The following is a 14,382-nucleotide window of genomic DNA, read 5'->3' on the forward strand; positions in this document are numbered from 1 at the left end:
GTGAAGTCGGCAAGAACTTTCAACACTATGTTGAATAGTAAGGGTGATAGTGGGCATCCCTATCTAATACCTGATCTGAGGGGAAATGTTTCCAGTTTTTCCCCATTGAGTATGATGTTGGCTATAGGTTTGCTATATATAGACTCCACTATCTTCAGGAATTTTCCATCTATTCCAATTTTTATAGGGAATAAATAAATAAAGGGATGTTGTACTTTGTCAAAGGATTTCTCTGAATCTATTGATATGACCATGTGGCTTTTGGTCTTGCTTTTATTGATGTAGTGCTTTTATGGATTTACGTGTATTAAACCAACCTTGCATCCCTGGGATAAACCCCACTTGGTCATGATGAATAATCTTTTTAATATACTGCTGTATCCGGTTGGCTAGAATTTTGTTCAATATTTTAGCATCTATGTTCATCAGAGATATTGGCCTGTAGTTTTCTTTTTTGGTTTTCTGCTTTTGGTATCAAATTTATGTTGGCTTCAAAGAAGCTGGCAGGGAGTATTCCAGTGTCTTAAATGTTCTGGAAGACATAAATGTAGAGGTATTAACTCTTCCTTGAGAGTTTTGTAAAATTCATTTCTAAAATCATCTGGTCCAGGACTTTTATTTTTGGGAGAATTTTTGATAATTATTTCAATTTGATTAGCTGTGATGTGCCTGTTCATGTCATCTAGTTCCTCTTTATTTAATTTTGGAAGTTCGTAGGTCTTTAGGAAATCGTTCATTTCTTCCAGATTCTCTAGCTTGGTGGCATATAATTGTTCACAGAAGCCTCGCATGATATGTTAAATTTCGACAGTGTATGTTGTGATATCTCCCCTTTCATTTACGATCCAATTTATTTGGATCTTCTCCCCTTTTTTGTTCTGTGAGTCTGGCTAAAGGTTTGTTGGTTTTGTTCACTCTTTCGAAGAAGATTTACTTTCCTTGACCTTTTGTATGGTTTTCTTATTTTCAATGTTATTTATTTCTTCCCTAACTTTAGTGATTTCTGTTCTTCTGGTTGCTTTAGGGTTCCTTTGTTCTTCTTCTTCTACATCTTTAAGATGTGCAATCAGGCTGTTTATTTGTGCTTTTTATTGTTTGCTAATGTGTGCTTGTATGGCTATGAACTTCCCTCTCAGTACAACCTTAGCTGTGTCTCAAATATTGATAGCTTGTGTCTTCATTTTCATTGAACTCTCAAAACATTTCGATTTCTTCCTTTATTTCTTCTTTGACTCAGTAGTTGTTAAGTAGTGTACTGTTGAGCTTCCACATTTTGGGACTATTTCTAATCTTTTGTTGATTGTTATGTGTTAGTTTAATTTCACTGTGGTCTGAGAAGATGCTTGGAATGATTTTAATGCTGCTGAATTTGCTGATGCTGTCTTTGTGACCTAAAATATGGTCTGTTCTTGAGAATGTCCCATGTGGACTTGAGTAAAATGTGTATTCCAGTTTCTTGGAATGAATGACTCTGAAAATATCCAATAGTTCTAGTTTATCTATCTCCTTATTTAGCTCCCTCATGTCTTTATTGATTTTTTTGCCTGGAAGATCTATCAAGTTGAGAGAGTGTGGTGTAGGAGTCCCCTAATATTACTGTGTTGCTTTAGCTCTTTCAGTAGATGTCTGATGTATTTAGAAGGTTTTTCATAGGGTACATAGATGTTAATAATTATTAAGTCCTCTTGATTGACTGATCCTCTGAGTATTAAGTAGTGTCCATCCCTATTTTTTAAATTTTATTGATTTTGAATTCTATTGTGTCAGATATGAGAATAGATGTTCCTTCCCTTTTTTGTGGTCCATTGGCTTGTAAGATAGTTTTCCATCCTTTCACTTTGAGTCTGTGTTTTTCTTGTTGAGTTAGGTTGGTTTCTTGTAGATAGTATATTGTGGGTTGTGTTTTCTGATCCATCTTCCTACTTTGTGCCTTTTAAGAGGTGAATTCAGACCACTGACATTTATTGATGTCAAAGACTGGAGATATTTTAATGCCATTCTTGTAGATTTTTAGAGTGTTCTGATAGACGGCATATTTATGGTGCTATGACTGTTTATAGCAGAACTTTCAGAAAGTCTTTCAGGGCAGGCTTGGTGATAGTTGATTCCTTCAACTGTTGCTTGTGTGAGAAGGTTTTTATGCTTCCATCTAGTCTGAATGACAGTCTAGCAGTCTTGGTTGAAAGCCTTTCCCATTGAGCACTCGATAGATATGTTGCCATTCTATCCTGGCCAGTAGTGTTTGTGTGGAGAAGTCTGCTGGTAATCTTATGGGTTTTCCTCTGTAGGTGACTTTTTTTCTCTTGTAGCTTTCAGGATCCTTTATTTATATTCTTTTCCATTCTAAATATGATGTATCTTGGTGTATTTAAGTCTGGGTTAATTCTGTTTGGGCCCTCTGGGCTTCTTGAACCTTTATGTCTTTGATGTTTTCTGGATTAGAGAAGTTCTCAGCTATTATGTCCTGAAGAATACTTTCTTTCCCTCCCTCTCTTTCTTCCTCTGGTAAGCCAATAATGTGTACATTATTTCTTTTGAAGTCATCCCATAGGTCTCTGTTGTTGTTTTTAGTATCTCTGAATCTTTTTTTTTGAGATCTCTTACTTCTCTTCAGTTGTCTCTAATTTGTCCTCGATCTTGCTAATTCTGTCTTCAGCCTCATTGATTCTATTCTCTCTCCCCTCTACTATTTTCTAGAATTCATCTATTTTTTTCCCTGTTCTGATACTGTTTTAGCTTGTTCACCTGGTAGTATTCTTAGCTCCGCTATTTTAGCTTTCAGCTCTCTAATAACCTTGAGATAACTAGTGTGTTCTTCCAGGGTCTCATTTGTTGTTTCTGCATTTCTGATAACAACTCTTTCAAACTCTTTACTCACTCCTGTTATTATTTCCTTAACTAGTGTTTGGATGTTGACCTCATTATTTTGTGCTTAAACTTTTGGGGGACTTTTATCTGGACTCTTGGCCTGCTTCATTTCTTCAATATTTCTTCTTGTTGGTTTAACCATTCTATATAGTGTATTATGAGGTCACTCTCTCAGTACTTTTCAAATTACTGATCACTCTTGCCTGGATTGACTTGTATCTAAGTAAGGTAACTAAAGTGTTCAAGGTTGTGGAAATTGACAGTTGTGTGGATTTTATTTTAATCTCTCAGTTGGAGCACAGTAACCTAGAAGCCTCTTTTGTTCTTTTTTTTTTCCCTGTAGGCTATGAGAGCCTGAGGGCTTTTAAACTGTAAGTAGGCTTCTTAGCTTAATCACTGACTCCTAACCAAGAGACAAAGCAGTATGGGGCAGAGATAATCTAGTGGTTATGCAAATAGACTGTCACAGCCCTACCATGAGGCCACTGAGGTATAAATCTTCTCTTGAGTTTGCTCATTAGTTCTCTATCCCCTGATATCAGCACAGGACCTTCCCCTGCTGCTCCAGATTCTCAGGGCAGCAGCAATGGAGACTCACAGTTGCATTTGGTGTGTCTTAGGAGAGTCCTCTCCTCCCTTCAGCCGTCTTTTTGTTGGTGAAACAGACTGGAGGTGGTGTCTCAACTGGTAAACTGCCAGACTGTTACCAGCCATTTAATCTCTCCATAGGCTTCTCTCTGTCCATAACCCACATGTGTCTACACTCACCGGTGATTTGGTAGCTTCCTGAAGTCATTCTAGTCCTGTCTTGTGTGGTCCCAGTTGGTTTCTTTTGGTACTCCTACCTGACCTGGTAGAGGAGAGCAGAGAAACACAGCTGCTGCTGCTCTGTAGCCCCACCTCTGGAAGTCCTTTTTTTTTTTTATAATAGCTTTTACCCATTGAGAATGATTTTGGCTATGGGTTTGTTGTGAATTGTCTTTATTATGTTGAAGAATGGGCTTTCTGTTCCCAGTTCTGGAAGATCCTTTCATAAATGAGTGTTGGAGCTTCAACATCAATTGATATGATCATGTGATTTTTATCTTTCTTTTTGTTAATGTGATAAATTACATGTATTTCTTTGTAGATGTTAAATAATCCCTGTTTCCCAGGGACAAATCTCATGTGGTCTTGGTGAATTATTTTCTAGATATGTTGTTAGATTCTATTTGCCAAGATTTTAGTGAGGATCTTTGCATCAATGTTTCTCAGGGATATAGCTGTATAGTTTTCTTTCCTAGTAGAGTCCTTTCCTGCTTTGGAAATGAAGGTGATATTCACCTCATAGACCATGTTTGGTAATGTTTACCCTTCTACAATTTTCTGGAATAGTTTGAGGATAGTAGGATTTATTATTTGAGATCTTTACTATTTGTTAATATGGGTCTTTATTGCTATAAACTTCACTCTAGGGACAACTTTTACTGAATCTCACAAGCTCTGGTTGTTGGCCTTTTCATTTTCATTCTTCTCCAAGTAATTTTCAGTTTCTCTTTTGATTTCTTCAGTGATCCAGGTGCTACTCAGAAGTGTATTGCTCAGTCTTCATAGATTGGGTGTATCTTTTCAAGTCTTTCTTGTTATAAATTACTTTCTAGAAACATATTGATGTTATTAAAAGAATACTGAAATGTGATCTCACAACTAATCAACTATGAAATGCTGTCCAATTTCTGTGTAACAGTTTCTCTACCTTCCTGTTTCAATGAGGAGTCTTAACAAATGAATAAACTTCATGAATTGAAACCTACCTATCTGGAAGAAAAGTGCTCTGCTAACAGAAAGCACTGTTGTCCCTTTTTTTCTTTTTTAACTAATACTCAAAACTCACTTCCTGTTTAACTTTTGGTTTAATTAAAACAATGAAAAACTAAAAAGTGCAAAGATAAATCAGGAAATTGTACAGCCTATTGAGAATAGGCATTAACAAGATATTATAAATATTCATAAGAATACAGACACATACAAAAACATCTCTGGGCTTATGGCATGTAACCTGAGACAGTTTTAGCAAGTTTTTCTACCTGGAAATGGTTAAGAAATTCCCTCTCCTGGAAAGAAAAATTCATTGCAATTATTAATTTTATGAAATAGGCTCTATATGTAGCAATTGTAGTCTTGTTTTACAGATCACTGACTACTAACTCGGGTGGAAAAAAGATTACATTCTATCTGATAATAAAAAAGGGAAAAATTTTGGTTCTTGTATGTAAAGAAAAAAAGAAACCAGAACTCCTTTGGTAAAGTGATACATTAAGCATTAGGAGCATATTTACTACTACTACTACTGTGGAAGTTAGAAAAAGATTCAGTTGTGTTTGAAATCATGGAATATAAGACTCTAGAATTAGACAAATGTTGATAATAAATAACTACAGAATCACACTTTGGTGAGAAATTGACTTGTTTCTTCCTGTATGTTCTGCAAAAATATTAGACTATAATAATACCTAAGTCATAAGGACTAAATTTTAGATTCTGCTTAATTTGTTCCCATAAGTTTCTTTGATAAACATTCTTCTTTATTATAAAGTGATTTCCATGAAAACATTAAAAACCTTTATCCAAAGATCTCCTTGAATTAGAAGATGTAAAGATCTTAACTTAATGTCATATCTTATGGAGAAACTTGGATGTAAGTGTGAAGGGAAAGAGCACCATGTCCTGATAACCTGTCATGAATATTTTATGTAGCTGGGACTTTGGGATATTCAGCAAATAATACTACTACCTCATTTTTCAAAATTCCATTGCTGATAGTTAGAATCATTGCACTTTCTCTCCTGAATACATTGAATAATATGAGATCAAATGAGTAAATGGCTGAAAAATATATTTTCTGTAGTTTTGTCTAAAATATTAAGAGAAATTTGTAAGTTATTCATGAATGATTGCCCAGTCACATTTCATGTAGCTCTTCAAAATAGATAACAAATGATCAAAAAATAAATATAGAATATAATAAGACAAATACTTCAATGAAATGGAAACTAAATTCAAATCTACTCTCTACAGCATCTACAAGACATCTTTTTGTGTGGCGTACATTTAAGCATGCATCTTCTCAAATATAAAATAAGACAGAATATTTGTGATTTCTTATTTGTTTGTAATTAAGGTTAAATTAAATAGTTCAGAAAAAGAAACTGGTAAAAAAACAAGAACAGAAGCATGATCTATAAAGTGACTATTTCTACTTCACCTTTGAGAATTCAATTGAAGACCCACTGAAAGTTTCTCATAATTGAAGTCTCATATCAACTTTAGATGAAGTAAGGTAAGAGTCTAGGTCAGTCTTCAGAAATAGCCCAAGAAACAGTAGGACAATGAAAAGTAGAATATAATTCAGTGCTTGCTGGGTTTGACTTGGTTTTATTATGTTTTTATAGAATTTGATTGGCTTTTTATTTTACTTGAATTGTTTGTCTTTTCTGTTACTTTGTAATTAAAAGTATTCGCTTCTCAGAAATCCTGAAAGTCACAATAATTGACTGGCATCCATGTCAAACTGAACCTCAAGTTAAATTTTATGCCCTCCAAATGCCATATTCTTTGCAAAAAAACAAAACAAAACATGTTTTACTGGCAAGCAATGATTAAAATGATGTTCTTGAGTTAAGTAACAGTTGACTGAATGATTAGATATGCCTTTAAAATAGTCTAGAAGTTATAATAAATTGATTTTCATTCATGTGAAATTCAGATTTTACTAAAATGTTATATCCTCCAAAGGCCTATATTCTCTGAAAAAGGTAGTTCTACTTTCATTGTAAACAACAGTTAAAATAATTTTCTTTGAGTTTAATTAGTATTTGATTCAATGATTAAATATGCATTCTAAGTAGTCAAAAAATTAAATCATGTTATTGTACCATGGGAAAAAAATGCTTCATTAACATAAATTGAGTTTTAACAAATGAGTTGATTAGAGGAAAAGGAAAGGGGAACACAGTTCATTAAGTACAACTTGATGCCAGCTCCCTGGCTTCCCCACAGAACCAATACACTGTTACAACACTTTGGGACAAAGAATCAGTGATTGCATTTCTTCATGTTCTGATTAGTGAACCACACACTGAAGCCACTGTTTTTTAATTTATTTACATTTTTTTCTGCCCAAGAAGTTTATATTCACTTTCTCAGTAAATTGTGCAAGATAAACAAAACATCATGTTGAAATAGCGGATGATAAGCTATTATGGCCTAATTTATATTCACTTGCCTAATTTCTTATTTTCCCTGCCACATGAAAGGAACTTTGCTGAGACTAACCTAAAATATTAAAATACAGTGAGATTGGGGTATGATCCAGCACATAGTCAGGATTGCATGCAACCAGTTAGGGGGCAAATTATAGGACTAAGGTAATTGGAAAGAGAGGGCCATGATGCACATTTGACAGAGAGACATGTCTACAAAGGGAGGTTGGAGGTGGGTGTTCACATTAGAATCCCGTGTCTGTACTCTAATTGGTTATCTAGTGACCAAGAGCCTCACATATAGGCCTTCAGAAGTAGCCAGTGTGGAAGTGGCAAGAAAGGAGAGGTAAGGTTCGCCACATAACTTCTGTTAAAAAAAAACAAAACTATAAAAACAATGGACAATACCTGCTGTTTTCACTAGAAATTGTGTACGACTTTGGAGGCTCAGAATGATGTTTGATTAGAAGGACTAAGAAAAAGCAAATAACCCAATTTAAAAGTGGGGATAAGGTATGAACAGAATATTCACTACAGAGGAAATACTGAAGGCCAACTGACATATGAAAAATTGCTCCAAGTCAGTGATTGTCAGAGAAATGCAAATAAAGACAAGGAGATATTGCTTCACCCATGTGAGAATGGCATAAATCAGAAACAACAACAACGACAACTACTGGAGAGGTTATGGGGACAAAGGAACCCTCCTTCAGTGCTGGTGGGAATGTGGAGAGCAGTCTGGAGGACCCTCACAAGGCTAGAAATGGACCTTTCTTATGACCTGATAATTCTTCTCCTAGAAGTATGTCCTAAGGAATCAAGCATACCCATTCAAAAGGTATGTGTACATTTATGTTCATAGCAGCACAATTCATAATAGTCAAAACCTGGAAACAACCCAGATGCTCAACAACAGAAGAGTGACTGAGAAAATTGTAGCATATATACACAATGGAATACTACTCAGCTATTAAGAATAATGAATTCACCTTCTTCAACCCATCTTGAATGGAGCCAGAAGGAATTATGTTAAGTGAGATAAGTCACATAGCCTAAGATGAATTTGGGATGATCTCACTCATAAACAGAATTGAAAAAGAAAAAACAGAAAAGGAAATAAAGCAGAATTTGACAGAATTTGGCGTATTGGATCAAAAATAAAAAACTTTGGGGGAGGGGTGTAGGGTAGATTTTCGGCTCCACTATAGGGGCATGGGGCTATAGACATAGACTCTGGGTGGCAGGAATGGTGTTAATATATACTCTTATTAATGTATAGTATTATAAATTACTGCTTAATCAACATAAGAGGGGGAAATAGATTAAATATCTTGAGCTTTTTAGTGCATAGACTTCAGTTCTGAATATATGTCCTTCTATCTATGCACTAAAGTTTTCTTTATTCTTATTATTTATTATTATCTTAATTTATTGTATAGAGACAGCCAGAAATCGAGAGGGTAGGGGGAGATAGAAAGGGAGAGAGAAGAGACACCTGCAGCCCTGCTTTACCACTTGCAAAGTTTTCCTCTGCAGGTGGGGACCAGGGGCTCAAACTTAGGTTCTTATGCATTTTTCCATGTGTACTCAATCAGGTTGAGCATCACCACCCGGCCCTAGCACTTAAGACTTCAAATGAATAAACTGATTGAATTTTAACACTGAGTTTAAATTGTTAACGCATTTCTAACAACAACTTTTTTTAAAATATTAAATCACCTATAATCTTAGACCAGGGAGACCAGAAGCAACTGGTGTTGTCAGGATATAAGATATAGTTATTTGTAAATAGTATTAAATGACATAAATCATGGTAAGGTCTTATATGGTACCGTAAATCTTAACCATTGTATTCAAAGTAAACAAAGTTCCTATGTAACTTGGAAATAATAATAATTATTATCTCTTGCCTTCTTAAACTCTAAGACAGCAAAAATATTCTTCATTAGCTATAAAACCTGAATGTCTACCAGTCCTGGGACCTCTGGAGCTTGCTTGTTTTCCTTCATGCTCCTTTTGATTCATACCATTTGATCCTGCATCTTCTGATTTTAACCAAACTGATGCACCCAGTGCCACCTTGACATGTTTCACTTCAGACAGGGTCCAGAGTCCCCAGGTCTGGGATGTCAACCCTTCAGCTCCAGTACTTTGGTGAGAACTTTCTCACCTTATAAGACTCTTTAATTCCATTTCTGGTGGTGCACTTCCTAACAAAGTTACAGAACCTAGATTTAGACCAAGGCCCATGAGACAGTGCACATGTACACATGTATCCATAACTTAGGGGAAAATATATACCTTGAAGTAAAAATGCACAATAGTTTGCTGCGACTCAGTAAGTTCAGCATGAAAGTAGAAAGGCCTTAAAAGTCACCATAAAGTACTTAATCAAATATTTTCTACTTAGACTTAGATACCCCCCTCACCTACTTCCTATTTCATTACCCCCAATCACTGTAAGTCTAACCCTGTCAGATAAAGTAAAGACTACAAAAGCTGGATAAAGGCAAAAGACTGACACACTTTAATGATGGCCCTGACCTTTAGGTCAATATGAGGGCATCCAGCATCCCATACCCCATATCCCAGCATCCAGGGACCTCGAAAGGGAATCCTGGGATTCCCATATGGAAATGATGGACCTAGACATCTAACAGATTGCTCTCTTTACAAGCACTAGTCATCTCCATCAGGAAAAACATAATGGACTGTGTTCTGGGCCTCTAGAGGACCTTGTCCTCCATGTAGAATAACAGTGGTAGAAATTGCCCCACTCTCTGAAGGGAGGCTTGGGAAACATACTCTGCACTCCAGGAAGACTGGTACTGACTAAAATGAGTGTCGCCTAAAAATGCTCCTAGCTAGGACAATGGAGTGTGAGCTCAAACCTCCTGTGCTAAATACGAATTGACAGGGGTCCTAGGTCAGATAGATGAGGTTTAAAGTTAATAGTATTCATATACTTTTCCTATATTTGAGAGCTACTCTCTGCCCTGATCCTATTTCTGGTCCTATTTCCAAATCTGATACAATCTTCCCAGAGAATACTTTTAGCCCACTTGCATGTTAGCTGTTGGGCCCAGGCAAAAAGCAGTAAAGTCAGGGACCCATGGGAATATACATAAAATAGACCTCCTATTTTCTTCCAACATGAAGACCCTAAATCTTATCTGCTATATTCTCACCTTTAGGTTCCTGATTATTAAACAATTTGTTCTGCTTTATTTCTTAATGCTTTTCAGCCACTAAGTTGCAGATGCTATATGATGCCAAACTGACTTCCCTGGGTAGGCAACCTCACCAATATGTCATGGAACCCCACCTCCCTTGAGCCCTACACCACTAGGAAAAAATAGAAACAGTCTGGGGGTATGGACAGACCTGTCAATGCCCATGTCCAGTGGAGAAGCAATTGCAGAAGTCAAACCTCCCCCCTTCTTCACCCCATAAAGATCTTTGGTCCATGCTCCCAAAGGGATAAAGAATAGGGGACCTTCCAATGGATGGGATGGGATACATAACTCTGATGGCTGGAATTGTACCCCTAATATCTCAAAATCTTGCTGATATTTATTAAATCACTAAAAATAAAATAAAATAAAATAGTTCTTCCTTCCCTCTATGGCGCACTGTGAGGTCTTCATGAAGGAAAGGCCCAGTTTTGGAGACTACAAGTAGGTGGTTGCCTCTCACAAGCAAGAACCTATTTGCAAATAACAAGATCAGTTCTTTCAGCAGCCTTATAGATACTTCAGACCTTAGCTGAGTTAAAAAAAAAAAAACAAAAAACTCTTCTTTAGTTCACATAAATTTCCCTTGGAGATACACAGGTGAAATGTGGAATTGTGAGGAAGGGTGTAGGGCCACCTATGTTATAATTACTATGATTCTACTTTAATCCAGATGGACATACCTTTACTTATATATTTCTTAGATAAGAATGTTAGAAAACATATTCTCTATTCACATAAAAGATACCCTGGGAATAGGAGGAATCTCAACAACTATAGGATCAACATCTGGAAAAATTACACTTCTCCAAGTAATGTGTATTAGCCACTTCTAAGAGCTTCAGAAGTTATTAGTTTTAATATTTGCAAGTCCAATATGAGTCCAGTCTTAGTTATCAAAAAACAACCACAGAGAGGTGAAGCCACTTGTCCAGGTCGCACACCTTGTAAGTGGGGAAACTGGGACCTAAAGTAGACAGCATGGTTCTGATGGATGTCTTTTGGCCAAGTGACATTAGTAATATCTAGCAAAGAGAAGGTAGTTACTAAAGATTGGTTGACTGGGGGTCGGGCGGTAGTGCAGCAAGTTAAGTACAAATGGTGCAAAGTGCAAGGACCGGCGTAAGGATCCTGGTTCGAGCCCCCGTCTCCCTACCTGCAGGTGAGTCACTTCACAAGCAGTAAAGCAGGTGTGCAGGTGTCTATCTTTCTCTCCCCCTCTCTGTCTTCCCCCCTTTCTCCATTTCTCTCTGTCTTATCCAACAACAATGACATCAGTAACTATAATAACAACAAGATCAACAAGGGCAACAACAAAAAAAAATGGGGAGAGGGCCTCCAGGAGCAGTGGATTCACAGCAATAGCCTTTGAGGCAAATATATATACAACATATATATATATATATATATATATATATATATATACTGATTCAAATAATTTTATTTAAAATACTATTGGCATATTGCACCAAAGTAAAAGACTCTGGGTTGGGTGGGTGGGGAGAATACAGATCCAAGAAGGATGACAGAGGACCTAATTGGGGTTGTATTGTTATATGGAAAACTGGGAAATGTTATGCATGTACAAACTATTGTATTTACTGTCGAATGTAAAACATTGACTCCCCAATAAAGAAACTGAAAAAAATAAATAAAATAAAAACCAGAATATATTGGGTTTATTATTCTAAATTTAATAGGGTAACCAAACTTAAATGCAAATAGAAAAAGTCTTACAGGTATACCAAAATTAAACAAAATCTTAAATTTTTAGAAAATTATGCAATAATTTATAAGATTTTCTGATTACCTCATCTTTTCAAAACCTTCCTGACTCAAAAGAACTGTTTCCTGGAGGTTCTGTTCCCCACTTCAAGCAATAAGATTGACAAATTATTATGTGCTTGATCATAGGAGTCCCAGCTGTTTTTCAAGTTATTGATTGAGTTATCATCTCAATGTTAGTCTCAAAGGCAGGGGCTGAGGTAAGCCTCAAGGGACTGTGGTCTATTGAAACATATTTGGGAAATCATAACAGAGAGTGGAGGAACACTAAGAAGAGGTTAGAAATCTAAGTCCTTTTTTAAAATTTTATTGTATTTTTTTGTCTGCAGGGTTACTGCTGGGGCTCGGTGCGAATCCATTGCTCCTGGAGGCTATTTTCCCCTTTTGCTGCCCTTGTTGTTTACCGTTGTTATTGTTATTATTGCTGTCATTGTTGTTGGATAGGACAGAGAGAAATGGAGAGAGGAGGGGAAGACAGAGAGGGGGAGGGGAAGATAGACACCTGCAAACCTGCTTCACCGCCTATGAAGTAACACCACCACCACCACCCTCCCCCGGGGCTCGAACCAGGTTCTTCACGCGGGTCCTTCCTCTTTGCGCCATGTGCGTTTAACCCAGCCTGGGAGAGCTAAGTCCTTATGATAGAATAAGTTGACAATTGAGTGGAAAGGGAAGGTGAGATTTAATGACACCAGTCTTGGGAAAATGTGAAAACATTTTACTTTTGTGAAAAGAGTAGTCCCGTAGACCAACATTCCTTCACTAAAGTGATCCTAAAGCTAAAAAGGCAAAACGGAATGGGGCGGTAGGGCAGCTGGTTAAGCTCACATGGCGCGAAAAGCAAGGACTGGCACAAGAATCCCGGTTCGAGGTATGGGCTCCCCACCTGCAGGGGGGTTGCTTCACAGGCGATGAAGCAAGTGTCCCGGTGTTTATCTTTCTCTCTCCCTCTCTGTTTTCCTCTCCTTTCCCCATTTCTCTCTGTCCTATCCAATAGCAATAACAACAATAACAATAGCAATAACAACAACAGCAACAAAAAAATGGCCTCCAGGAGCAGTGGGTTCAAGTGCAGGCAATGTGCCCCAGAGATAACCCAGGAGGAAAAAAAAAAACAAAAAACCACAAAACAAAAAGACTTCTTGGAGGCTGACAACTTGAATAACAAAATGATCTTAAGCACATGATACTTCAGTATTAGTGGGTTGTATTTTCATTCAGCTACAGAAACAGAAAGAGAGCAGCAGAGAGATAGGAGGGACAGCACAGCACTATTCCACCACTCCTGAAGATTTTTGCATGGCGCTCCATGTGGTGGCCCACAATTTGAATCCATGGTGAAGTGTGCACTCTACTTGTGTGAGTTACCTCCTGTTTTATATGTACTAGTCAATTATTCTAAGTAGTTGTAGTAAGAATTGACTAATATTTACCACTGAAAAGGAGAAAAATGGACAGATCACATGTATTTCCATACTGACCACAAGCCCAAAACACCACTAACCCTTTCAGCTCTGACACAATTACATAACATCAATAAAAGATAATTAAATAAATCATTAAGTCCATCAATTTCTTCTTAGGTTCACTTACCTTAGTACGGAGTATAAGTGGCAGTGGCAGTAAAATCAACAGAGTGAAAACTACAAGGAGAAACCGGCGATAAACCAAAATATAACTAAAGAGTTTCATTGTTCTGAGCAGATGCCTTCAATAGCCCTTCTTAAAATAGGGCTGATGTTAAATAACCAACCTGGATTAATATTTCTCCAGCTCATCATATTCAACATGAGTTAAAATTAAATCTTGATTTTTATTGTTTTACAGTCACAATTAACATGCAGAGATAAGCTCCAGTGTTTGCAAAAAAAAAAAATCAAAGACCATTTTCTGGTGTGGCCTTTGAATAGGAAAATTGCTCAGCCCATATTTGTTCACATTACCTGAAAAATAGACTGGACAAGTCTAGGAGAAGGCAAAAGTACAAGCTTAGTTGAGTTTTCTTACACTTGGTCTCTTCTGACCTTTTGATGGCCATTGACTTCGGACTCTACACTTGTATATCATGTTAACTAAGTTTGCTTCATGCCTCCAGTGTTCTTTCTATTTAATGTCCAAGTTGAAATAGAAATGCCAGTACTATGAACTTCAGTATACAACAGTGAAGGAGAAAGGGAAAGTTTTGGGTTCATATGGATTTTTCTATGTCTTCTCGGAGGATATATCGGGACATATTTCTACATTGCTTACATAGT

At 36.8% G+C, this 14,382-nt stretch overlaps 1 protein-coding gene across 2 annotated transcripts in view; it reads right to left on the minus strand.

The window, feature by feature from the left end:
- Positions 1-13,844, minus strand: part of SLC13A1 (solute carrier family 13 member 1) — a 120,908-nt gene extending 107,064 nt beyond the window's left edge. Inside the window, exon 1 of one of the 2 annotated variants that reach the window (XM_007531674.3) lies at positions 13,721-13,844. In XM_007531674.3, coding sequence (XP_007531736.1) covers positions 13,721-13,819 — 99 coding nt within the window. In that variant the 5' untranslated portion in view covers positions 13,820-13,844. The remainder of the gene's footprint in view (positions 1-13,720) is intronic. The other variant, XM_016191927.2, reaches the window with a different exon arrangement.
- Between the last annotated feature and the right edge of the window lie 538 nt (positions 13,845-14,382).

This window comes from Erinaceus europaeus, chromosome 8 (assembly GCF_950295315.1).
Source record: "Erinaceus europaeus chromosome 8, mEriEur2.1, whole genome shotgun sequence".
Taxonomy (NCBI): Eukaryota; Metazoa; Chordata; class Mammalia; order Eulipotyphla; family Erinaceidae; genus Erinaceus; species Erinaceus europaeus.